The 27645-nt window shown below is 47.0% G+C and overlaps 1 protein-coding gene across 12 annotated transcripts in view; it reads right to left on the bottom strand.

Annotated features, from left to right (window-relative positions):
* Nucleotides 1–27645, bottom strand: part of FMNL2 (formin like 2) — a 262254-nt gene that overhangs the window by 74286 nt on the left and 160323 nt on the right. For all 12 annotated transcript variants that reach the window (XM_077861747.1, XM_077861745.1, XM_077861750.1 and 9 more), the window contains exons 3-6: nucleotides 25506–25586; nucleotides 21727–21803; nucleotides 12555–12638; nucleotides 9571–9723 (exon numbers count right to left, since the gene is read on the bottom strand). In XM_077861747.1, coding sequence (XP_077717873.1) covers nucleotides 9571–9723; nucleotides 12555–12638; nucleotides 21727–21803; nucleotides 25506–25586 — 395 coding nt within the window. The remainder of the gene's footprint in view (nucleotides 1–9570; nucleotides 9724–12554; nucleotides 12639–21726; nucleotides 21804–25505; nucleotides 25587–27645) is intronic.

Below are 27645 nucleotides of genomic sequence, written 5' to 3'. Positions count from 1 at the left end.
GTAATATCGAAGCCCTAATGGCAACTGGAAAAGGGCACATTTTTTTCTCTTACAAACAGTATTTTCAAACAGTCTAACTATTCAGATAATCAAGCTAATATCTACCTATAAATAAAACTCAGAAAAAAAATTTTTAAAAATAAAAAATAAATAAATAAAACTCAGTAATTAGAACTTCCTTAGAAGTGAAGGTGAGGATTCAACTCAACTGCGATGCAATGCCAACTGGGTATGTCACACAATTTGGCATAATTTTATTAGTCTTTTATGGTTCCAAGGTCTGGGCTTAATATAACTTTACCAAGATTTGGGGTTTTAGGTTTCCTCTCTTACCCTTCAGACATGACATCACTTGGGCATATTTCTTCTATCAATTAAACTCATAAAATATATGATGCTGAGAAAAATGAAGCAAAAGCACTTTCTGATGGTCTCTGCAGCCAAAAGAAACAGAGCTCAAAGAGCTGAATCCAGACAGTTCGAAGTGGAGGTAAAGAGAGAAAGGGAAACAGAGGATAAGGAGGGCGGAGGGAGACACAGACAGAGGCATACAAACCTCCGAAGGAACCTTTTTTTATTAGTTACTGAAATTTTCCATTTATCTACATTTCCCATCACAGGACCAGCTAACAACTAGAACAGAACCTGTGAATCAAAAGATTTCCATATATGCTTTTTGAATGGAATAAGTGAACAAACAGGCTGCCAATTCATCACATGAAGAGTCTGAACTTTCTGGTTTTTCACTGAATTCCCTTTGACAAAGGCATTTGCTACTGAATTGCTAATTAATCCATATATATCCCCGTGTGAGGCTGTTCAAGGAAACCGCCTATCTCCTGTGACCTTTAAATAGAAATATTTCTATGTTTATCCCAAATCGCCCTCTTTTCACAAGCCTTCAATAGATCTTTGCCAATGAGCTAAAATGACAATTCCTGGCCTGGCCTTCAAAATATTACATAAACTGGCTCTAAACTGCTTCCAGCCAGACTCATCTATTCATTGTTTCCTAAACAAACCATGTGGTCTTACCACTGAGCCATGGCTCGCAACACCCACCCCCCCTTCCACAGTCTATCCTGCAAGTCCTACTGCTCTTGCACATCCAGACCACGTTGCGAATCTTCCCTAGGTTTTACTGTTCACTCTAGCTTCTAAAGCTCCATACTTTGGTTTTGGTTATACTCATGACACTTAACAAAAGTCAGGGTGCAGGAGCGCACGCGCACGCACACACACACACGTATTTTCTCAATCAAGTCATAAAAACATTTGACATAGAAGTCAGAAGACTAATTACAAATTCTGGCTCTAAAAAAATACAAAATAAAAAAATACAAAATAAAAAAAACACACAAATTCTGGCTCTAGGACACCTGGGTGGCTCGGGTTGGGCACCTGCCTTCGGGACCGAGTCCGGCTCCCTGCATGGAGCCTGCTTCTCCCTCTGCCTGGGTCTCTGCCTCTCGCTCTGTGTCTCTCATGAATGAATAAATAAATGAATCTTTAAAAAAAAAATTCTGGCTCTATCACTAAGTATAGATAACTTCTCTGAGCCTTGGCTTTCTCATCTGTAAAATGGGACTAATAATCCTTGAATACCTCCCAAAAGGTTTCATGAAGATGGGTCCTTTAGCAGCCATGGACCAAATAGTTTATACAAATAGTTTATGTATCTTTCTGCAGCCCCAGCACGTTGGCAAAGCACGCTTCACATACTGATAAGTCTGGTGGATAAAGGTCCTGGACCAGCTGTAGGAAGTTCCTGAGGCATCTTCGATTTTTCCCTCAATCCTATGTGGTTAGCATTGACCGACTACTCACTATTGAGCCAAGTTCTTTACAGGAATTAATGTAATCTCACAACAGGCGCGTCCGGTCCCTGAGCCTCGTCTCTGCCAACCAGAGGACTGTGAGCAGTACCCCGGCCGGACGACTTCCATATCTCAGCCTCTCTCAGTTGGTCTTCCATCGGAGAAAAGACCCGACGAAGAGGTGAAACAAGTGAAGTCGGAGCTTCTCAGAGGGGGAAAGGTTTGACCCACCTGCCAGTGTGGCATATGCACCACAAGCTCTAATTAAAGCTGTCACCACTGCCACTAGCAGGGCCATTAAAACAAGCTCCTAGCTGAAAAGCCGAAATGTGTACACTCTTAACTCAAGTACATTTTTTCTCTTTTCTCAACTTGAAATAAACAAAAGAATACAAAAATCTGAAACACAACAGCCCAATACCTTCGGTTGTCTCTGCTTAGAAGATGTGCTGAAGAGTAAAACCGAAAGTCTGTCGTTGCAGATTATTTTTTTACAAAGTCTGCAAATTTAGAAAGCCTTTATTTTATAGATAATTACTGCATTTTCTGGAACCTCAGATCTTCAGGACAAAAGTCTATCAGGTTAAGGGGTTTCTTCAACATTTCTCTTCCCCCAGAAATAATATTCAAGGGATACCTGGGGGGCTCAGCAGTTGAGCGTCTGCCTTCAGCCCAGGGCGTGACCCCGGGGTCCTGGGATCGAGTCCTGGTCAGGCTCCCCGCATGGAGCCTGCTTCTCCCTCTCCTGTGTCTCTGACTCTGTCTCTCATGAATAAATAAATAAAATATTTTTAAAAAAGAAATAATATTCAAATGCTGCCTGTAATGACAGTCTCCTCATTCTTTCTTCTCCCACTTCTTTTCTCTTGCTTTTTGTTTTTACCTTTTTATTTTTTTTGTCTTTATTCTTTATTTTCCTTTTCTCTCTAAATTCAGTGGTAATGAAAATTTCAGTCAGTACCTGCCATCTAATCTGATGAACAGAGAGAACTCAAGCTTTGAGAATAACTTTTAATCTATTTTTCTTCATAGTTTCTTCCTCCTTTAAGTTGGATTCTATGGAAATAGATTTTTCAGTATCTTCCCATACAGGAAGTTTGAGTTAAGAAGGAGGAACACATTAGAACAAAAATACAGATTACAACTCCCAATAACGAAGACCATTAAAGATCTGAGTTGATTTTGTATAACTTGGGGGCAGAAGAGGGAAGCGAACAGAGACTAGCTATCATTTTAGAAATTGCACACCTGGGATCCCTGTGTGGCGCAGCGGTTTAGCGCCTGCCTTTGGCCCAGGGCGCGATCCTGGAGACCCAGGATCAAATCCCACGTCAGGCTCCCGGTGCATGGAGCCTGCTTCTCCCTCTGCCTGTGTCTCTGCCTCTCTCTCTCTCACTGTGTGCCTATCATAAATAAATAAATAAAAAAATTAAAAAAAAAAAAAAAAAGAAATTGCACACCTAATTTACACAAACTGGCAAATGATCAGAACGGAGTTCTCCTTGTTGTGAATCAAAATGAAAAAAAATGCTTTAGCTTCTGAATGCACAATTCAGAGATTTTTTTTCTAACCTCCTATTATAATGGTTCAAAGCTAAGAGGTTACATGACTTTCTTCCCCAACAATTAAAATTCAAGGTAAAACGCTACTGTTGAAATAAAAGAACTTGAAGGGGCTTCCAAGAGCTCCAGTCTTCTTCTAGAATACCTCTTACTTTATGAGCAAACGGGTACAGAGTTGTGTTCCCACATTATCTGAATACGATCAGGAAAACTGCCGCGAACCCAAGTATCTATTGCAGTAAAGCCTCATCGACAGCATATGGGCCAACGGCCCGCGAGGGACTTGGTCTGCAGGACGCAGGTAGCTCCTTGGAGAGAAGGGGCTTGGCACGGCGCCTCGCTGACGAGATGTATCCAACGAATCATGCCTGAGACCCCTCCAGATTCCAACTTGGCTGTCTCTACTAATGATTCTCTTTCTCTTCAATCATATACAAAACGTTCTCTTTACCACTGTGACCACCGAGTCCATTTCAGAACATCTTACTTGGCCTTTGCTCTATGTCCTAGGTTGTCGGATACCCTCTGCATAGGTCCAAGTGTCAGCAATCTTCCCCCACTCAACATCCAGTACATTCGCCAGGCTCTGCACACTTGAAAAGATCAACCACCTCATACGATTTCCGATGCCACTGCCGAACAAATGAAACCAAACTCGAAAATTCAAGATTCTTTATAATGTGGCCTCTCCCTAACGGACTCATAGGTATATACTACATGTGTTTTAGGTCTGTTCCAAAACATTATAAAAATTTTTTTTGAGAAAACCTCACTCATAATCTCCCCTTTGGTTAAAAAAAAAAAAAAAAAAGACTTTTCTTTAACAACCTTCCCTTTGAATGCCATCCCATCTGCAAATAGGTGACAGTCAAATTGCATAAATACAGAACTTTTTGTCTTACTCTTGTCATTTGTTTAGGAAACACCTTTTCATGTTTCTGTTTTGTGATAGCTAGATTGATCAGCTACACCGACCAGCATGTTGATCGGGGTCTCTACGAGCTCCTCGGCATCTTTGCGTGAAGTAGAAAAAGGCTACTTCTTCTGAGAAGTATTAGCAAATGCTCCTCCTGCAGGGCACAACTCCCGTAAAGACATGTGCACACCCTGATGTGAAAACAGGCTTCTTACTGAAGGTAGAGAAAAAAAATCATCCTGTGCATAAGCAGGCAGGATAATATGGCTTAGAAGCTGGATTTGGGCCAGCTCACTTCATATCCTCCCTCTCATACTCACTGGTTGATCCCACGCAAGCTGCTTAACCACCAGAGACCTCAGTTTCTTCTCAGGGAGAAGAAACTTCTCCTATTTATTTCTCTTATAAAACCACCGTGAGCAGTAAATCACGGAAGGTCCTTAGAACGGTGCCTAGCACGGAGGTGACACTCAGCTTTTCTTCCCAATAAAAATTATATCAATGTTATCTACATCTTTGTGACTATTTTTAAATACTCTAAAAAAAAAATCAGTTCCATGAAAAAAAAATATGCATCAACAAAGATCTAAATTTAAAGTCCATCTCTTTGTGTAAATTCACTAAAGATATAGGGGGTAAATGGAATGGTGACTATTCAGGAGATCTCATTCCTTTAACATAGTAAGCTCAGGAAAAACAGTGAAATTTGTTCTGGGAATCATAGGGATAAATACTTACAGAAGTTAACATCTTAGAGGAAATGTGGATCCTGATTTCCTCAACACACTGGGGTCAGTTGGAGTGACCTACAAGGCCTTTCCAGCTTTGTTTGGATGTATAGGACCTAATCTCTCCATTAAATCACCCTCTGCCCCGTCACAAAGCTTCTGTTCTAGAAAAGACAGGCTCTTCCCCTTTTTCCCAAACATGCCTCATCTTTGCTGTAAGCTTTTGCTCATCTCCTGCTTCTTCACTTTACTTCCACCAGAAGCACTTTCCTCAGCCCAAACACCAGCTCTGGCCATCACCCAAAGTCCCAATTAAAATCTGACCCCTTCTTGCAGGCTCCTAGTGCTCCACGCATTTATTTATTTTATTTTTTATATAAATTTATTTTTTATTGGTGTTCAATTTATGAACATACAGAATAACACCCAGTGCTCATCGCGTCAAGTGTCCCCCTCAGTGCCCGTCACCCAGTCACCCCCACCCCCCGCCCTCCTCCCCTTCCACCACCCCTAGTTCATTTCCCAGAGTTAGGAGTCTCTCATGGTCTGTCTCCCTTTATGGTATTTCCCACTCATCTCTTCTCCTTTCCCCGTTATTCCCTTTCACTATTTTTTATATTCCCCAAATGAATGAGACCATATAATGTTTGTCCTTCTCCGATTGACTTATTTCACTCAGCATAATACCCTCCAGGTCCATCCACGTTGAAGCAAACGGTGGGTATTTGTCATTTCTAATGGCTGAGGAATATTCCACGCATTTCTTTAAAAACTCAAAACATAGGGTACGTGGGGGGCTCAGTTGGTTAAGTATCTGCCTTTGGCTCGGGTCATGATCACAGGGTCCTGGGATCGAGCCCTGCATAGGGCTCTTGGCTCCTCAGGGAGCCTGCTTCTCCCTCTCCCTCTGCTTGTGGTCCTGCTCAGGCTCGCTCTCTCTCAAATGAATAAATAAAAACTCTTAAAAAACTCAAAACGTTTATTTACTGTCTGTGCCACTCCTTATTTAAGTCTAATGGCATTAAACGTTCTTAAAAATCACTTTCTCTTACACCTGAATTAATACAACCTTTGTCTTCAAAAACCTAGCATCACACATGTGCATATAGAGCATCACTTATTGTAGCTAGACCTACAGCCACATCAACAGAAATCTTACCTGAAGGAACACCCTGCTCTAGGCTTACAAGGCGCACAATCCCGGTCCTCTGCATCCACATCAACATTTTTACCACTGGCCAAGCAGACAAATTCATGGTAACACAGAATGTAACAGCTAATATAACTAAAGGTCAATGTCCTGCCCTAAAATTTTTAATCATCCATTTTAAATAAACAATAAAGTCTGAAGATAAAGAGGAGAATGTGCATCAATGTTAAAATTTTGTTTAAAAACACTGTTTTTGGGGCGCCTGGGTGGCTCAGCGGTTTGGTGCCTGCCTTTGGCCCAGAGAATGATCCTGGAGTCCGAGGATCGAGTCCCACATCGGGCTCCCTGCATGGAGCCTGCTTCTCTCTCTGCCTGTGTCTCTGCCTCTCTCTGTGTCTCTCATGAATAAATAAAATCTTTAAAAAAATAAAATAAAATAAAAGCACTGGTTTTCTTTGTCATTAATAAACATTTGTAAAGTGTCTTAGATTTCTTAAAATCTCATTTCCTTTTCTAAGTTTAATACTTTTTGCCAGGTGATAGAGGACAAGACTATGGAATCTATGTTATTATCTGGAGATTAAGATGAGGAAACTAAAAATCTGCATTTGGATACAGAAGACATATTCCCATCAAACAAAGCTACCCGAATAAGCTACAGAACACGAATTAATACCCTTGTATCGTTTCCCCCAAAACTGTAACATTAAGACCATACACCTTCAAGGGTCAGATTCTTAAACTAAGGAATCATAATATGATAACAGAGTGCATCCAAGCGTAAAAGGCAGTGGGCTTTACTCCAGTACAGGGTGATGGTGAGCCATGACGTTATCATATTATAACATGGGGAGCAGTCCTGATGCCCTGCCACCATGCACTACAAGCTCTCGTGGGTATCATGTGCACCCGTGACTTACGAGATTTTCCGGTTTGAAGCCTCATCACCAGTGTGTAAACTGAAGCTGCTCCAGAGGCAACAGGGGGAGAAGCAGCTCTGGTGGCATTTGAACTGAAGATACTCAGGCAGAGAAACCAATCTGGTGGCGGCGTATGAAATGAATGGAACCGGAGCAAGAGAAGACAGTAGGACAGGAAAGAACAAAGTAGAGGAAGAGAAGACAATCAGCACTGAGATGGCGGGATGAAAAAGGACGATGCAAAGAAAGCCAGAAAGTGAAGGAAGTGTGGGGAGCAAAGCAAGGGGAGAGGAGGTGGAGGAGGAAGAGAAAAAAAAATGTAAACAATCTTTGAGTTTATGAAAAGCAACATGTACCATATGCCTGTACTTCGGATTGCTGTTTTGTTTTGTTTTAAAGTCACAGATGTTATCAAATAACCCAAGGAAGAGTCAGAATCCAGGCACAACTCCATGTGCTGGAGTATCACTGATCTGCACTGTTAAGCCTCAGGCCAAGAAGAGGCATGAAAGTTACCGCCGCGTTGATTTTCTGGAGTTCCTAGAGCCCATGAAGGAAGAGTCAAAGGAAATCCTAATGTTCTGTTCCTCCAGAAGAATGTGATGTTGGTTCCTTGGCTGGTCATCTTCTGGCACATCTGCTAGGTTCTGAGTCTCTTAGAATAGCATTTCCATCACGTCTCTCTCTACATGTTTGGTCTATTTTTCCAATTTAGAATGAATTCTAGCAAGGTCTACCTTGAGCCAGCTGTCGAGCAAGTGAGGCTGGACACGGATGTCCCTCCCTGGACCACGCCTTCTAGGGTTCAGTCCTCCCTGAATCAAAAAATTCCCAGATTTTATTGCCTCCTTCATTATTCCACAAACTACATGATCTCAATGAACAGTCTTCAGTAGTTCAAAACTAGGCATAATCAATTATTAATGAGAAAAATGAATACTTATTAAGGTTTTGGCTGGCCCATATGTGATACATTCCAGGTAAGAAATGGTAAAAAAAAAAAAAAAAAAAAGCAAATTAAAATGTGCTTTGTCAATTAAATTCCTTGCACATAATTATATCTATACTAACGGTAAGAGTTTCCATTCGCATATGAAGGTCATTAGGGAATTCTTCGGGCACGAACGCCCTTTCTTCAACTTCCAAATCAGCCTTGTCCACATGTAAAGTTGACGCAGACTAGCAAGTCCTATAGCTCTTGGCTTGTTGCAAATACCACGAGATGGAATGAAACACTGCTCTTCATTATTACGGAACCATTCAAAACCCATTAATATTCCTGGCATTTCCAAACACGGAAAATCTGAAAGGTTGATTGGAAGCATCATATTCAAATGTCAAACCCTTCAGCAAAACTGAACTTCATTATCGAGGTATTAACTTTCTTTGACCAGAACCCAAGTCAAAGGGACAAGAGGTTATTAAAAGACTAATCACATTTAAAGTCTGAAAGCCACATTTTCAGCGATTTGCTACTTGACACACGGACCCTACGACCAAGGACCCAGTACCCATGGGGATCTCCAACACTGACAGGAGCAGCATCCACTTGCCAGCTCAAGCCTGAAATAAGGGACATAAAGTTCTCAAGCTGCAAAGAATAAGCAACAGTGGGGAAGGAGGGGCTTATTAATAAAAATTTTATTAGACGATTTATGAACTTGCTCTGGATGCCACCTCTATCTTGACAGGCGGAAGTCCTGATTTACCCATCCATGGATCTTCATGCTAAGTACAGTGCCTGGCAAATTACAGAAGCTCAAAAAATATTTTCCAGTGAATGAATGATTGTAGGTAAGATGAATCGACCATCTCAGTGGTAGCACACCTGTGAGGCGTACAGGCAGGCAGCACCGGCCTTCGTTAGCGCGGTGGCATTTCAGCCATAAATGACTAGAGAGGGCATCCTTAGGGGGACACAAGAAGTCGGCAACTGAGCACACCTAACCAAAGGAACACTGCCCTAAAAAGCATTTATTTAATAAAAACGATCACTACAGCATTTCACACGTACACCTAGGGACAAGTCCCACAGAACACACTCCTGAACTACCACTCGATGAAGGGAGAGGAGAAGACTACGAATAGTCAACAGGGAATTCTCGAGATCCTCAAATCTCAAGAGGTGCTGCCCCTCCCCGGACAACGGAGCCTAAATCACAAAGTCAGCATTTCCCTGCTTTTGAAAAATTATCTGTGCAGGAGGCCACTGCATTCCTTGCATTTGGTAGAATTTTCCTTCTGTGCCTAATGAAGTTGTGGTGTTTCCTGAAAACTATTTAAAGCTGCAGAGTGTTGCCCAAGTGATGATCCCATGAACCCCTGAAGAAACTTCCATGGGCATCATTGGAGACGCAAGTGCTGTTGGAGAGATTCAGCGTAGGCAGCCCAGGATCACCCACAGAGCGAGGCCCCCTGCTGCCCCGCATCCCCTACACACCCTACACACCCGCCTCCTCTGAGTCAGGGAACTCACCGCAGCGCAGAGTGTCTTCCTGAGCGGGATACGCTGTTACCCACGGGGGATGGCAGGTTGCTCCCTCTGTGCAGATCCTCGATGGACCTACTCCACGGCTTTGATTTGTCCACCGAGCTCTCCACAGTGCTTTCCACACTTTCAAAATCAAAACTAAAACGAAAGAGAAATGCCGCTGAAGACTTAAAAGCTCCCAGTCCCGCAAACACATGGATTTGCATGACATGCTCCTTCCTGTCCACCCTACCGTGGGTGGTCTCTGCAAACAGGGAGCCCCGGAAGGGCAACCCCAAAGGACTCCCACGGACTCGGTGTTAGCTTCGAAAATACAAAATGACAAATACCAGGCAAAGCAAAAGAATAGTTGAACAAGGGGGGAAAAATAAATAGCAACGTGTTACGTGTATCTTACTACAAGGCCTACTAAGTCGCCAACTGCTGACACTGCCATGGTGGAAGGGAAGGAAAGAGCTTACAGCTGTCTTCATTTTGCTTTAACAAGTCAATATGTAGGCTTCTACTAATTTATTCCTACACATCAATTTTCACCGAGCATTTTCTCCTAGTGTGTTGGCAAGCGTGCTTTTCCAACCATATGTGATACATTACTTGCAAAGTTATGGATTTTGCTTTGATTTTGGAATCTCTTCCCAATGTGCTGCACTTTAAAGCAGAGCTGGTGTTTCTCTGACATTCTTTGAGGTTATTACTCATGTTGACCATGTTAGAATAAATGGCAAGTTGCTCATTCTTGTATAATTTTAGGAACAAGATTTTTAAACAGTCAGGCCTTTGTATTCTATGCATTTTCCCAGAGACAGTAGCTCTGCTTTCTCAAAAAGAAAAAAATAGTTTATCAATTGTTTCTACCTCTAGTTCTGCCCAGAAACACCTGATTAGACAGAGAATAAACAAAAGGCAGCTACAACTATCACCATACGGGAGATTGGGTGGCTATCGGGTGGCTCTCGCAGAGGAGACCCTAACGATACATATTGGGAATAGAGGGTATGACTTTGTGTAAGGGCAGCATCACCAAAATAAAATGTTTTGCTAGAACCGTCATCTGTAAGCCAGGCAGCGCCGTCCTACTAAGTACTAACCCAGGGGGCGGCCCCTAATGGGTCGTCAGTCAGTGAATGGGTCTGGCAATTGTGTCCGGGCGGAGGCTCCGCAGCCTGCGCCTGCGTGGGGAAGTGCCCCAAGCCAATGATCAGCAAGGAGTTTTAGCCCATTCGTTTCAAGAAAGAACATGAATTAGGCTCTCTGCATGATTTATCTAAATACAGCAAAACAAAACCGAAACTGATAAGCGGAGAACGTAAAGGTAATGCTTTAAGAAAAGTAAAAAATAAAGGAGCAGAGCGGGAAACCAAAGCTCTGCGTTCTGATCGGCTGCTGGCTCGCTCTCACGCGGTGCCTCCCCTCCCCACGGTCTCAGGTGCGGACACGCGTGGGAACCGCGCACACGGGCTCCCCGGCTCCCCGGTGATGCAGGTAAAAGGCTAATCGTGGCCAACGTTCCCTACACAGCAAGCCCAGGCCGTCCTTCCCCAGCCGGAGCTCCTCAGCTACTCCAGGTCCTAAGCTCCGCAGCGGGTCCAGGGCCCATCACTGCGCTTGGTGGGGAGCACGGAGGGCGCGGAGGGGGGCGGTTCCTGACACACGGGACACAGATTAGAAACGACCTTTGGAAGAAAATGCCGTGAACACCAGGACGGTCTCAGAGGACCACCTATTAGAAAGAGGACTTGTCCGTGGGTGCTCACACTCTAACCCACGTCAGATTCGGGAGTGAGCAAACCTGGACCGCCCGGGCCAGGCCAGTGTGTTAGACCTCCGGTTTGCACGCCCGCAGGGAGGAGCCAGGGAGTGCCGAGGCCAACATCTGCTCAGGTCCCGGAGCTTCCTTGGGGTGATGCAACACCCAAACACGTTCCGGCCTGTTGGGAGCATCCAAGACGGAGAGAGCCACCCCCGGCCAACACGTCTTCCGGGCAAATTAAAAATGCAGTATCACTTCCTCAGTCTGTGTGTGCGTGAGGGAGGGCGAATCTGGATACTACGTGTTCTCTGACTAAAGGAAATGTGGAGAAGAGACTGTCTCATCCAAAGGTACAGTCTTCACATCTGTTGTAAACCCTTCCAGAAGCCTAGCAAATGGGAAAATGTTACGAATTCACAAAACACAAGGTTAAGTAAATTGATTTTCCTTCCTGCCCCGCTGCAACTTCTCCCCCTTCGCCTTACGAAGGGCAAGGCCCCCCAACACACACGCACAGAAGGCAAAATAAAGGGAAGCCGGCGGTGTGCTCCCCCCGCCCACGCCGCCGCATCGCGTCCATCTGCCCCCGGCCCCCTGCACTCAGCAGCACGCGCGGGCACACACGCAGACGGGTGCATACACAAGGAGGGAAAGCTCCGAGCTCTGTGCGTCTCGCCGTCTCCGCTCACGGGGCGGCATCGGCCTTCGGCGCCGCGAGGGCCTTCCACGGGCGGCGGACGGAGCGGGCGGCGAGGGCCCCTCCCCGGATAAGGGCTCCGCCGGGGATTTTTCTCCCCTTTTTACTTCTGCCTTAAAAGCATTTCTAGGGCAGCCCGGGGGGCTCAGCGGTTTAGCGCCTTCGGCCCAGGGCGTGACCCTGGAGACCCGGGATCAAGGCCCACGTCGGGCTGCATGGAGCCCGCTCTTCCCTCTGCCTCTCTCTCCCTCTCTGTGTCTCTCATGAATAAATAAATAAAATATTTAAAAAATAATAATAAATAAATAGAACAGATTTTCCCACCTTCAAAAAAAAAAAAAAAAAAAGCATTTCTAAAAGCGATTGTGTGATTTGCCCTCCGCTACTGGGGTGGAAGCCAGCCCCCCAGCCCGAGCACGTCTGCCCCGGGTCCGCCCTCCGTGCACCCAGAACCGAGCTGCTCCCTGGCACCTTCCGTGACCACGTGGATATTCAGAAGCCGACAGGCCAGGTCTTACTTACGTCACTGCGTACTGTGCAAACGAGAGATACTCCACCAGAACGTCAAGACCTCTGTTTTCCTCATTCAGAAACTCTCTGACCCATCTGTGAAAAAATAAAGACGATTGTTACAGAGGCTCATCACACGCTCGCCCAGGAGCCCGGTGCACGCTGCTGCTGCTCCGTCCGGTGCGCGGACGTGATGTAGGAAGGCCCCGACTCCATCGCGCCTGGTGGAAACTTCCCCAGACAGCAAACTAGAGCAGCCACAGCAGGTCAGGGCACCCGGGTGGTGCGGCAGATATGCGTCTGACTTGGTCCCACTCACGTCCTGAATCCCAGGGCCCTGGGGAGGAGCCGGGGTCCAGCTCTGCGTCAGTGGGGTGTCGGCTCCAGGACTCTCTCTCCCTCTGCCCCCACCCCAAAATCTCTAAATCAAATACTAACACAACAACCATAACAAACCCCACAGCATTTCAATGTGCAAGAAGAGGGGGCAAAAGGTACCACGCACCTCCCTTGCGTTCTATCCTCAGGAGACTCCAGCTAACCTGCACGGAGCGTCCTAAAGGAGCAACCTGTTACATGTTCATTTTCCACCACTGACCCCCAGCCTGGTGGCTAAAGGGGCCCAGACTGCACAGAGAATGTGGGAGGCTGGGGACGTGACGCCATAAGCCCTGAAATCCAGGCAGGATTCCAAATCCACATCCAACCCTTTCCCGGCGTACTAAAGCCACAGAAATCATGCTACCAGCCAACGAGAACCAGCGTTTAGGGGCTCCTGGAAATTCAATAGGGATAATGATTTGCTTAATTTTTTCCATGGATGTTAAAACCTCTTAAAAACTTGCAGGCACCGCAGACCATCAGCAAAGCCAAGACATGACATACCACGTGCTTGTTACCCCTTTTTAAAAATTCGTCTTAAGCAGCATCACCTCGCGTTTGCGTGGTGGCCATGAGTGCACTTTGCGGAGAATTTCTACTCGTTTTCCCCTGCAAGACTTCATAAAGACTCCTAAAGATGGAGCAGAGTGGTCCCACGACCTTCAGGTATGGAAGATCAACACCCGTCACCCCCCCCTTCCAATTTCCCCCAGAGCAATCCTCTTCAAAGAACCTAGGTACCTGATTAAACCTTCTCTAGGGTCAAAACTCCAACAAGTAATAAGTAAAAAGTTCTGCTACCGTCACAGAAATGGAACTTGAGGTACATCAGCCCAGTGCACCCCAAAACTAGCTGCCTTCCTCCATAAGCACCAAGCAAAACCAGGCTCCGCAGCGCGGGACAGCTACTCTGGAAGCCAGTTTCGTAAGCTGGAGGACAACAGTAGGATGATCCCTTAAAACCTTGGTCTTGGGATCCCTGGGTGGCGCAGCGGTTTAACGCCTGCCTTTGGCCCAGGGCGTGATCCTGGAGACCCGGGATCGAATCCCACGTCAGGCTCCCGGTGCATGGAGCCTGCTTCTCCCTCTGCCTATGTCTCTGCCTCTCTCTCTCTCTCTGTGTGTGACTATCATAAATAAATGAAAAAAAAAAAAAAAAAAAAAGAATTTAAAAAACCTTGGTCTTAAAGGAAGAAAAAGACCTGGTGGCCGTAGGATGCCTGTTTTAGAATCCTGTTTGGGGCTCTTCTCTTCTTTTTTTATTATTTTATTTTTTTTATTTCTATTTTTTAAGATTTTATTTATTTATTCGTGACAGTCTCTCTCTTTTTTTCTCTTTTTTTTTTACTTTTTATTTTTTTATTTTTTATTTATTTATGATAGTCACAGAGAGAGAGAGAGAGAGAGAGAGAGAGAGAGAGAGAGAGAGGGGCAGAGACACAGGCAGAGGGAGAAGCAGGCTCCATGCACCGGGAGCCTGACGTGGGATTCGATCCCGGGTCTCCAGGATCGCGCCCTGGGCCAAAGGCAGGCGCTAAACCGCTGCGCCACCCAGGGATCCCTCTCTTCTTTTTTTTAATCTTCTCGGCAGGTAGTCCCCTAGTCCCTGCAGGCAGCGAGGCAGGAGCCCTGGACAGCTCATCCCTGATTTTCCCCCAAGTGCCTCAGGCAGGTCGTCATAAACTATGCACCAAACACAGCCACAGGGAAGCAAATAACATTTAATTTAAGAGAGACCCAGAGGGCAAGTAAAAGCATCACCCGTCGGTCGGGCCTTGTAAGAATGGACGGCAACCAGGGGCGCGACGCCGGTTCTGCTGAAGCTTCTTCCCTTCAGAACCACCATGTGCACCATTTCCTGGCATCTGCCTGGGGTATTTGCAGTTCATTATCTTCACTGCTCTCTCTATGTAACTACATCTCATGAGGCACTGGACATTTTTAAGTGCTAATAATTAGAAGCCTAGAAATAGTAAAAAAAAAAAAAAAAAAAATCAATAAATTTTCTTTCCCTAAAGAAAGGCTGGTGCTCACTAGGGAAATTCACGGACTAGCTGCTCTGCAGGGGCTGCCTCTGGGCTTCTGTGCGGCTTCTCCATCCACCGGCCCCGGGCTCCAGCTGCAGGGGACGCGGGCCTCGGGCAGGGGTGCAGGAGGACCCCGGGCTACGCTGGACGTCTTCATTCTAGAACGAAAGTCGCCCTGCGCTCCAGATTCCTCAGAGCAGTCTCAGTTGCACATTTTCTACCTCAATGGCTCATAAAAATACTCCAGTGCAGGAGTGGACAGCCACCACCGCCGCCGCAGCGCCTTCTGGTTGTTTCTCCAGACGCACAGCCTCTAAACGGCAGAGATGCTCCGGGACACGCGGGGACCTGTCACTGTCCCAATCACCAGCACCTCTCGCTCAGGGAGTTTAGCCGCGAAGTAGATAGGAGGCAAATGACAAACAGATACGAAAATTTAAAAGAAAAAAAATTTTTAAAAAATTAAAAAGGGGGGATTCCCTGGGTGGCTCAGCAGTTTAGCGCCTGCCTTTGGCCTAGGGCGTGATCCTGGAGTCCCGGGATCGAGTCCCACGTCAGGCTCCCAGCATGGAGCCTGCTTCTCCCTCCTCCTGTGTCTCTGCCTTTCTCTATCACGAATAAATAAATAAATAAATCTTTAAAAACAATAAATAAATAGATAGATAGATAGATAGATAGATAGATAGATAGATAGATAGATAGAAAGAAAATTTAAAAGAGAGAGAGAGAGGAGGGAAAGAGCCAAGCACAGCCAGAGGCACAATTCTCTTGACCTAAAACACTAATATGCATAGACTTTGATTTAAGGATAAGGACTATTATTAGATTTTCTTCAATTCAGTGCCATTCCCTCACTCCCACTTGTTGACTTTGAGTGCAAATGCCTTAGAAACAATTTTCTTTTGCTATTTTCTTAATGATGTTATTTATTGCAGAGAGAGAGAAAACATAGTGGGGGGAGGGCAGAGGGAGAGGGAGCAGCCGACTCCCCCTGAGCAGGGAGCCCGACTCGGGGCTCGACCCCAGGACCCTGAGATCGTGAGGTGAGCCAAAGGCCGACCTTAACCCGCTGGGCCCCCAGGCGCCCCTGAAAGACGAATTTTCAGAGCGAAGAGCAGACGCGCTGCGCAGTTGCTAACGGGTCGGCTGGAGCGGAACTCGGCTTCTCGGAGACGTGCAGCTTCGCAGGCTCACCTCTTTTCCAGGCCGCGAGATCCTCTCTGGGCTTTGACGGGGCCCACACCCCGCTGGGTGACTTAGGAGACAGGGAGATAAAAGCCCACCACGGGGGACTACGCCCGCCGCCCATTTAACGCCTCACTGTTCTGACCTAGAAAATGAAGTGTCCGGGGGTCTTTGTGGCTCCACATCTCTAGCATCAAACACAGCAGACCCCAGACCATGAGGCAGAGGGATGAGGCGGGATTCCCCGTGCGGCTCTGGTGCCAGAGGGGTGTCCCCAACACCGGGCGTCAGCACCAGTGGCCGGAGCCCCGGGACAAGCAGGCCGCCCCCCGCCCCCCCGGCCGGCGCACAGCACTGGGGCCCGAGCCCTCGCGCAGGGTCAGCCCGTTACTTCCATGAGACCCTCGGAGAGCAGCGGCCTCCATGGCCGGGCTGCACCGACGGCAGCAAGCGCGGCTGCCAGGCCCAGCAGCCCCCCATGTCCTCACCCCCCCGTGTCCTCCCCCCCCATGTCCTCGCCCCCATGTCCTCCCCTGCCGTGTCCTTGCCCCCCCCATGTCCTCGCCCCCCCGTGTCCTCCCCCATCGTGTCCTTCCCCCCGCCGTGTCCTCCACCCCCCCCCCCCGCCCCGTGTCCTCAGCCACCGCGTCCTCGCCCCACTGTGAAGGCGCCGAGGGCTGGGCCCGCAATGGGACTCAGCGAAGCAGCGGAAACTGTGCATTTTATTAAAGCTCGTCCCTTGAGTTTCCCTTTTTCTGATTTTCCCTGAGGCAGAACGGAGAGCGCACACAAGGCGCTCAGCTGCCCTGGGCCACGGCGTCTCCAGGGAAAGCGCCTGTGCGGTTGTCTGAGTCGCAAACTGACCCAGTTGGTTTTTACATGAAATGTCCAGCGACGAGCGCCTGCGGGGACCCTGTCCCGGGTGCGTGGCAGACAGTGTCTCAAAAGTGAATGAAGCGGGCCTGTCACTTCGAGGAAATCAACTGACAGCACTTGTTGTTCATGATAAAATCTGAGGCTTCAACCCCAAAAATAAAAATTTGGGGACACCTGTATTCACCACCACAAGCTTGACAACTTCCCGACACTTCAAGTATATGCTCAGACGATACTGGGAACAATTAACGAATGTGAATGTTTTTATATTGTTGAATAAAATGTCTCGATTTTCAGAAGGTCAGAATAACTCCGTGAAACAATATTTTCCAAACGACCAATTCATGAAGTTATACCCAAAATTATGCACAGGCAGAAAGACCTATTCAACTTTCAAAATGGCACAGTGAATCTTACTTGAACAAAGTACAAAGGTTCATTGATGGGGTTTCAGATCCCACACTGCAAGGAACCCTAAGAAATTACCACTGCTTGAGGGATGGTGCACTACCAGACGAATATCCACAATAATGTGAAAAGGTCACTTAAAGGTGCTTTTTTCAAGTGCGTGTGTGTGTGTCAGGCCAGGTTTTCTCCATATACATCTTCACACACATACACAACATCTTACAACAAACCAGATGCAGACAAAGAACCAGAATCCAGCTGCCTTCGAGATATTAAAGAGATTTGTAAAAATGTAAATCAATGCCACTATTGCCCCTAATTTTTTCTTTCTGCTTTGGAAAATAGTTATTTTGCCAAAAAATATGTTGCCTGCCCTACGCTTATTATTTTGTGTTTATGTATTTTTATTATTTACTTTAAAATAAATACTAAAAAAATAAAATAAAATAAAAAAAAAATAAATAAATACTAGATTTTATTATTTTGTGTTTCTGTATTTTTATTATTTACTTTAAAATAAATACTAGATTTTATTAGTTTATGTATTTTTATTATTTACTTTAAAATAAATACTAGATTTTATTGAATGAGCAAAGTTAAAATTTCTCCGTTTAAATCTCTAATACAGTAAACATTGAAAGAGGAAAAAAACCCATGTAAACAACAGCATATATTAGGGTTCGAAATCATTTAAGAAAGTAAAGGAGTCCTGAAATAATAAAAAAAAAAAAAATTAGTCCCATCTGGTTTAGGTAACATCTGAACATTATCTTTCTTGGTTCAAATCTCAGCGCTTCTCTGTTATGCGGAGAACAAGAGAATAACGGGGGACTCTCAGTCGCCTACTCTATAAAACAGGGACTCAGAGGTAAAGGACAGCAATAAAAAGATTTTTCTAATAAATAAATAACACAATGAACATGTTTAATAAATGACAAGATCATAATCTTGAGGATTTCAAAGAATCGAGATCTAAGAGTGAATTAATCCTAGGGTAGCTCGATACACCCCCCCACACACACATACATGCTGCACGCCTGTTAAAACCAGCCTTACTTTTTTTTTTTTTTTCCTGGCCTGGCCCCACAGAACTAGTTCACCAAGACGCCGGAAAGCACAGGAGGGAAGATTTCCCTGAGAGTTCCTGGGCTCCTTCCCTTTGGTGCAAACCTTCTCTCTGCCCCCTGGCACACCCCTCCCACAACCTCAGGCCCATCCTCTCAGCTCCAAGGAGAGAAAGTAAAATGAGCATCCTTCAGAACTTCTACGTTCTCGCACTTGCAATGAAAAGCAATTTTCTATCATAATGGGGACTTTTATTAAAATAAAGCACCTGCAGAGAAAGATAACCCACGCCTCGGAGCCACGGCCTAAAGCCCATCAAGCTATCCAGCCGCCCCCATCCCCACCCTCTTGAGTCTGAGCACCTTGACATCCGACACACCACACAGCCAGCGTGTTCTCACAGTCAAGGGTATTTCAAGTCATTTCAAGGGCTTGGGTAAGTCATCCTCTAATTCTTCTCTATTATTATAGTTCCTAAGAGGAAGTGAATAAGATTATTTCTAGCCCAATTCTTATTTCAATTTGGCTCAAAGAAAATTAATTTTCTTTCTCAGAAGATTGCTCCATTTATAGAGTTTTAGGCTTATATCGTAACTCAGAACAAACCCTCTGCTCGACAAAGCTGTAGCTTGGAATGTTATCTCAGCAAAGCCCCAGACTTTAAGCTTAAAACACAAGCGTGTGCCAAAAATAACTTTTTTCAGGACAAATGGATTTTAAATGTGATTCTTCCTTTTAATTTCTGGGAATCACAATCTCCTAGGTGTCAGGGCCAATTCAGACAGAGAAAGTAACAATCTCCAATCTCCTATGGGATTCCTTAGAGATACAGGATATTACCAACTTATTAAATATTATTTTCAATGAGCCTAACAACAATAGTTATCATACTTTGAGTAATTAGACTCTATAGTAGGTCTTTTGTAAGTTATCTCACTTAACCTTACAACATTCCTATTGGTAATTATTATCTTCGTTTGTAGATGACAAGTTAACTTAGGTCACATGATAAGCAAATACAAAGAATGTACGTAACTTATCTAAGTGACTTATTTAATGACTAATCAAGGGCATGGCGAAAACCTGAACCCAGATCGCTCGCCCTCCATAAATCAGATGGGCACCCAATTGCCATTCTATTACGGCACCTCAACAAAGTACAATAAAATAGAGGAATCGCTTACGTAGCAAATTGCATTCCAAGAATTCCTCACTGTGGCAAATGATTATTTTCACATTATTCAGAAGATTTCCCAGGCAAATGAGGTCAAGTGAATTAGTTTCCATAAGAGTTAACGTCCAGCCCGGGCTTGGGTTTTCAGGACAGTCAATACAGGTCAAAACCCTGGTATGCGGTTTCATTCCACAGAAGGCCACGCCAGCAAATGGCCGTATACAACCAGACGATGGCCCCATGAATGTTTCTGCCGCCAAAGCCAAAGCTCTCCGAGTCTCACACACAGGTGGTGGGAGACAAAGGCAAACTTCAGACGCTAAAGATGAAAGAAATACAAGAATCTTTCAACACGCCCACAGTCTCCTAAAGAGCAGGCCGCTCGATCGCTTACAGGTTTGCACCGGCTCCGGCCCAACCAGGGCCCCTCTAGTCATCAGTGCTGCATGGGGGGCAAAGGTCTTGCTCTGGTATTTGATGGTCATTTTCACGCTATTCCACGATGCTGGCAGAGATGCCCCCGGACGGCCTGCAGAAACCCTGGCCGCGGCTCATTCTACCACTGTCGGCCAAGAAGAAGTGCCAACAGGATGGGGTTGGCCCTTACCAAATGGAATCCAGCTCCTCGTCCGCAAGTTTTGGGAAATATTTCAATTTCCTACACTGGGATGCCCAACTGAATTAAATCACCACCACCTTCACCCCCAATAGACAAACCTCACTGCTGTGATGCCAGAGCTCTGATTACCTTACTTCCTTCCAGAGAAAGAGCTGCCAGATTAAACTATGTAAGAAAAAAAAATAACATTTTGAACCACAGCACCTGGCTGTACAGCTGTAGGCTCTGCAGGAGTCACTCACCTTCTCTGGTCCTGAATGCTTTTCACTTATAAAATGAGGAACTAGGTAATCCTTAATTTCTCTTCCAGTTTTCAAATCATGATTCTGTGATGTGCCATTTGACGGCTCATTTTCCCAGAGGAAATGACTATCAACTTCAGAAATTAGTTATTTTCCAAACACTATATTCTCAAGGTGACAAATGCACAAATTTATCCTTTAGGAAGTGAACATTCTCACCCAAGCTTATCATGTATAAATTGGCCTTGCATATCCACAATTGAAAAAAAAAAAAAAACTTATTCTGAAGTAACTGCAGAAATTAACCATTTTGTTGGCTTATACCTAACCCAGTGTGAAGTCGAAGTAAACTTATTTATGCAGTGTTTTTACAAAATACTCTATAAAACTATGATGTGACATACATGCAGAACTCCATTTCCAATAGACCTGCAAGGGATGTCGCAAGAGAAAGATCTAAAGTCTATTGTCTTCTTGGTGTTAAATTCAAGAATCAAAATGCAAAGGCTCTAAATAACCTGCTGGATGTTCAATAGGTGATTTAGGAAGAACTAAAGCTACACAATAGGATGCCCAGTATCCTTCCATCACCTCACTCTGAGGTACCGGACAATTGTGCCATTCTACGAGTAAGGGCGAATGTAATCAAGTTGTACTTGCTGGAGACTAAGCCACACAGAAAACTCCTACAAAGCCTTAGCGCTGAGATTCCCCAGACTTTACTTTCTGGAGCGGGTTTGCACGGGACAGACTCAGAGCAACGAAGTGCAATGAGGGGTGTAGGGTGACCTCACTCCAGCTTCTCTCCCCCTCCGGAGCTGACCAGAGGTCAATGAAGCAGCTTCAACCGGCAGCTCGGACAACTGCAGAGACGGTTCGGAGATCCTCCAGGATCACAGGATCCCAGGATCTCGGCTACTTGTTGGGAGCTCCTGATTCGCCAGGAATTGTTGCGCACACAAGAGACCCAAGCACAACCGCTGCTGCATCGAAGCAGAGAATTTTCAGATTGTTATAAATGGCGCAAATCAAAGACTGTTCTGCTTCTACTGATTCTTAGACAGTGAGCAATGCAAGGACTCACAAAGGGTCCACCCATCTAACTTACAGTGATCAGCAAGGAAGCTCCAATCTTTGCACAGGATTCAGTTACTTCGTCAAGCGTCCAAAAGCCTTAAAAGCTGAAACGTTAAATGGGCACACTTACCCAATATGGTTGGTTCTTAAAGAAATTTCCAGTTCTCTTAGCACTTGTGTGGATTCTTGAACACGCCGTCTGAATTTCTGTAATTCAAGAACACAGAGTCTCACAAAACGTATTTTATCAACTGCCACAACTGCCGTTTGTAATAAGGTCAACACAATATGAAAATATCTCTGCTTGTTTATTTTTTTTAATCTCTGCTTTTAAAGCGAGCTTCTCTCACGTTTCTTTTTGCAAAGCACACACCTTGTTCTCATGATGAAAATCATCTTATGCGAAAGGACTAGGGAAAATTTCTTATTTCAGGTACTAGGTGTCTTTGAGCAAGCAAATTATTCCTCCCTGCCCTACAACAATATTCATCATTATACCTATGTGTTGGAGCCCCAAAGACCCCCCCCCACCCACCGTCTGTTTCAATGATTTGCTAAGACTTGCTCCTAGGACTCTGCATGGAGGGGGAAGCACAAAGATACAAGGCACAGAGGGAAAGGTGCATGGGGTGGAGTCCAGAAGAAACCAGACACAATCTTCCACAGTCTTCCCCCAGAGGCGGCGCAAATGATAGCACCCGTGACACGCTGTCCACCAGGGAAGCTCATCAGGGACTCAGTGTCTAGGGTCTTTACTGGGGCCTGGTCCCTTGGGCATTCTCTGCCTCGCACAGATGAGTCCAGACTCCTTGAAAGAAAGAAAGGCATCCAGCGCAAACCTTATTGTTGGCACGATGAATCATTCTTACGGGGAAAGCTATGAGCTCTCCTGAAATGCAAGTTCCCAGCCGTCATCCAAAAGCCACCCTGGCAAGCTGGCCTTCCTAAGGTAGCTGTCCCAGGAATGCCATGTGAATTATTTTCTGCAGATCCTAATGTTTCCCAAAAATAAGCATTTAGGGCAGCCCGGGTGGCTCAGCGGTTTAGCACCTCCTTCAGCCCAGGGCGTGATCCTGGGGGCCCGGGATCGAGTCCCACGTTGGGCTCCCTGCAGGGAGCCTACTTCTCCCTCTGCCTGTGTCTCTCATGAATAAATAAATAAAATCTTAAAAAAGAAAAGCATTCAGAGTCATCTCTGCCCATGAGCCCTCATTTGGAAGGTCCCTGCTACTTTGGGGATGGCCTTCCTCATTCCCTGGCCCATCGAAATCCCAACCACCCATCCAGAACTCCCTCAGGCCTTTCTTTCTTCAAGGAGTCCCCCTCTGATAGTAAACGTGCGCTTCTCTATCCTCTCAGCTTTAAACGATCCCCACACCTCGCTGGGTCACGACGTACATTGGTTCCTAGGAACACAGCTCACTCCAGAAGCATCCATGTACAGTGACCGGAGGTTTAGGCCACCGTGGAGGTGGGACATTTGATGGGCCCTGCCTTTTGAGAAGAGATCGATGCAGCCTGTATACAAGTCCCGGACCGCGGCCTTGGGACTCTGCGCCTCGTGCACGGCTGAGGCTGGCTCCGGGCGGCCTTCGGGGTCCTCAGGGAGAGATCGTCACGAGCCACAGGCAGCGGCCGAGCACCAAGGACGCCACGGGGCGTGAAGGCAGAGCCGCGGGAGGACGGAGGTGCGTGTGTCGGAACGAGGGGCTCATCGGCACGGCCTGTACCCGGCAGGGATGCCAGGAGCGGGTGGCGGTGCCCGGGCAGGCGGGGCGGGACCGCACTCCTGCAGCCCAGGGTGACAGGTGCCGCGGCCCTCGCCCCGGAGCTGCGACCGCTCGGGGACCAGCCCGCGCCGGCGGGGTCTAGGGCCGGGGACCCCCTTGGCGCCCCCGCCTCCGCGCCCCCGGGCCAGCCAAGCGCCAGGCCTGCTGTGCAGGAGAACCGCGGCCTGCAGGGGCAGCGGGCCCCACCGGGTCGGGGAGCGCCGGACAACCCAGCTCAACCCCAACTGCAGGCCATGCTGTGTTCCAAGCGAAACCTCCTTGCCCTGGGCTTTAAGCGCGACGATGACGTGGAACCGGCCATTCCCACTGCCAGCTCCTGGCAGAAATCTTAGTAAAGCGGGGCCGGTTGGTCCGATATCCGTTCCCCTTTTCCTCAGAGGAATCATGGTCTCGAAGGCGAGGCACAGACCAAACCCAGCCGCCCAGGTGAGCACACGGCGTCGGGCTGCGATCTCAGGACGGAAAGTCAGACACACGCTCGTCTCCGTCCTTGACAGCGCGTTTGCGACGGAGCAGGACGAAGCAGCTTGCGTGAGGAGCGACCGTCCCAGAAGAGAGCTGACCCTGTGCCAGGAGGGAGCGGGGATGCAGCTGAAGCATTCTCAGGGGTTTCTTATTCTCCCCTAGAGTCTGACGAACACGGGCCTCGCGGAGGGTGGACGGCACCGCGCGTGACGAGGGCACCCGCTCTGGGCACAACAGCGACCCTCGTGCCTCACGCAGGCCCGGACAGGCGGCCGAAGGCTGCGTCCGAGCCACCCAGCCCGACGGCCTACAGGCTGGAGGATTTCTGAAAGTATTTCTCAAGTAGAATCTTGCTGTTCCTTCAAAAAAAAAAAAAACAAAACAAAAACAAAAAAACCAGCCCCAAACACCTCCTGGGTTTTTTCTGGGTCGTGCTGGGGGTGGAGGCGCCTTCGTCTAACCCTCGATGATCGGCTGGAATTGAGAGCTGCTCTATCCTTGGGGAAGGAGACGAGGAAGAGGCAAGAATGAAGCGGCTGCCTCACCTGGAGGCCCAAGTGGAGCTCTTGCAAGACAAGAATCATAAGGGAGCCGAGGGGGGGGGGGGTTCGGGTCCTTAGAGTCCAGGTACATTCTTAGAAGAGGAGGCCACGCCGCAGGCCAGTCACATACGGCTGCGGCCGGCAGCAGAGCCCACCGTCGAGTCTCGTCACCCCGGGTCGTATTTCTTCCGTGGGTCTCTTGCTAAGCACAGGACGAAAGGCCGGGGAACGTCCAAAGGGAAGTGACAGCTGTTCTCGTTCGCTTGGTCTTTGTTGGAAGGGGCGGTGAGTCGGGATGGGGGGTATTTAGGGTAGAAGCAGGAGCTGAAGATCCGTAGACTGCTACAAGAGCCCCGGAGACAGTGGGAAATGCGAGAAATGTGCATTTGTCCCTCGCGAGTCACACACGGAGACAAGGGGGGCGGGGCTCAGCGCCGGGCATTGTTGCCACGGAAGGTCGGCCCCGGGCCCCGAGCCCCGAGCCAGGACAGCCGGCGACGTCGCAGGACCCCTCCCGCCCACGGCCGTGCCGGCTGCACGCTCTACCACAGGGCAGTGGCTCGAGCCAGTTGTGTGGCTGCACAAAGCACGGCTTGTTGGGCAAGAGGGGAGCCGGCTGGGAGCGGAATCAGCTCCTCTGCTCACCTCCGCGGGGCCAGGGGCAGGGCTGGCCGGGGAAGCTGCTGTGGCACCAACGCAGGACGGGGGGAGGGGGGGGCATAGCCGGGATGACAAAGCCCCCGTGATCGTTCAAGGCCTCCGGAAACGCACCGAGGCACGAAGACAAGTACTCCCTTTGCTACGGCTGCTTCTCCAGGGGCCCGAACACCTCCGGACCGGACTCACTGCCCTGCGTCATCGGGAACGGCAGTGACGCACCGGCCACCAGAGCTACGGGACTCCCCTCCCGGGAAAGCACTTTTAAACACGTCCTCGCACGAGCAGGACTGGCTTTCTCCTCCGTTTTCTCATGGTGTCTGTCTCCCGAGACGGGTTTCCTGGAGGCTCCAGCGGAGGCCACAGGGCAGACGAAGGAAGGTCCCTCTAATGCAGAAGGATCCTACACGCTGCTGAGGAAGTGACCACAAAGCATGAAAACAAACCCATCTCACCTTCCTGGTTACAGCTGGATCCAGGTAGCCTTTGAGCTTCTGAATGTACGTATGGGGAGGATTCTTCACCTGGAATCGTTCCTGCAGGGAGCACAAAAGTAAAAGGCATGAAAGCTACGGAGGCACGAGCACGGCCCCACTCCACCACGGTAATCCCCCTAACACGGCTGACGTGCGCCCGCCCCGGGAGCGTGGCCCTGCAGATCGTCCTCGTGCACCGACGGCTTTTAAATCTTTACCAAAAATGTGATCGTCCTTGCTTTGCAGAGGGGAAAACTGAAGCTCTGAAAGATTCGCTACTTCCCTACGATGAACCAGCTCATGAGTGATGCAAATGGATTTGGGCCTGCGCCTGCCCCGTTCTGGGGTCTGTCCCACCGTGTCCGCGGGGTGGGACCAGACAATCTTGCATCACTGACAAGTCTTACACTGAGGCTGTGGGTGGAGGCATCACACTGAGAAACCCGCGCCCACGTGTTTCAGGTTTAATAGACCCTAACGTCCAAAACTATGTAATAAGCAGCAGTAAGAAATCTGGTGAAAACCCAAATGCCCACAAACCATACAATGGACACGTATTTGTATTGTGTTCATATAATTGTATATATTCCAACGAAAATACACAAAATGTACTGCATGTTCCCGCATGGATGGGTCTTACAAACCTGATGTTGAGTCAAAAAGAATGTGATTTTACAAGACAGAGAAAATTGAACTTTAATGGTTAGGGACCCATCCATAAGCTGTTTTATTCACTGATACGTAACATATATATCGACAGGGTGGGGGAAGAGAGGCTTAACCTAACCACGACGGGAGCGCTGGAGTGGGGGAAGGGAACTACCCAGTGATCCCAAGAGGTGACAAGGTTCTATTTCTTCACCCACGCGGTAGTTACACGGGTGCTGGCTTCATCCTACTGGCTATGCTATTCTTGGGTTTCACGACTTTTTCTGGACCTACACTACATTTCACAGACAAAAGTTCAAAGGAATCAGCTCTAAAAGGGAAAACTAAGATTTATCATGAAATCAAAACAATTCTCATCAGGGTCTCCTCGACCTACAACCTGAAAAGATGTTTTTCTAGGAATTCTTTTTAACCTGGTCACTGCTTAGGTCACAACGGAGTTTTTGAGTATTTTACAACTCTGCCAACTGGACAGCACGTTTCAGCATGTGTTTATCCTCTGACATTTCCATTTCTCCAACACAGGGAACTGCTACATCTTCCCTGGTCCCCTCAGGGAATTTAGAAAATTTTTCTAAATTTTCTCCCCCCCTTGCTTGCTTACAGATTTAAACAGGCTGAAAGATCATCCCATTATTATCAAAAAATATCATTTTATTAGCGAAAACATAAGTTTTGCTGTTTCAAATGCTTTAATATAGAGGGAAGGGACTTGACACCTGTCCGTATTTCCCCTTTATTTGAAAATGATGAGGAATTTCATAGTATATAAACTGAATCTCAACAGAGTTGTTAATAAAAAAAAAAGATCAGCATGTTATTTCTAATGTTTTAAGGATTTTACTTATTTGGGAGAAGGAGAAAGCACGAGAGGGGCAGAGGGAGAAGGAGAAGTAGGCTCCCCAGCTGAACAGGGCACCCGATGCGAGGCTCAATCCCAGGACCCCGGAACCATGACCTTAGCCAAAGGCAGATGTTTAACCTACTGAGCCTCTCAGGCACCTCAACGTATTATTTCTAATTATCCCCTCCAATTTTTTAACCTGCAAGTAATTTCTAAATAACAATTCACAAATATTTGACATCTCTAAGGCCATCAAATGGTCTATGTACAAAGTCCTTTTTTTTTTTTTTTTAAAGTCACCATCACTTCACTTAGGGACCAGACAGGATCCAACTGTCACGGGGCTTTAGCAATAGCTCAGCTGAAGACTAAAATAATCATAAAAACCTCCCAAAAATGAACCGATAAGCCATCTAGAAGTCAGTTATAATTTTCAACCTTGTGCATAATAATAGCTAATGCCAGAGATATACTAGGATATCAAGAAAACTTATGCTTTTAAAAAATGCAATCCAATTATCCATATTTAAAATCCTTATGACCAGGGACAATTTAAACCGTGCTCCCTTCTACTACAGCAAACACCTCCTACTTCATAAAGGTCCC

This window comes from Canis aureus, chromosome 20 (assembly GCF_053574225.1).
Source record: "Canis aureus isolate CA01 chromosome 20, VMU_Caureus_v.1.0, whole genome shotgun sequence".
NCBI classification, from domain to species: Eukaryota; Metazoa; Chordata; class Mammalia; order Carnivora; family Canidae; genus Canis; species Canis aureus.
The sequence above is the reverse complement of the archived record's forward strand: the minus strand, read 5'-3'. Positions and strand labels throughout refer to the sequence as shown.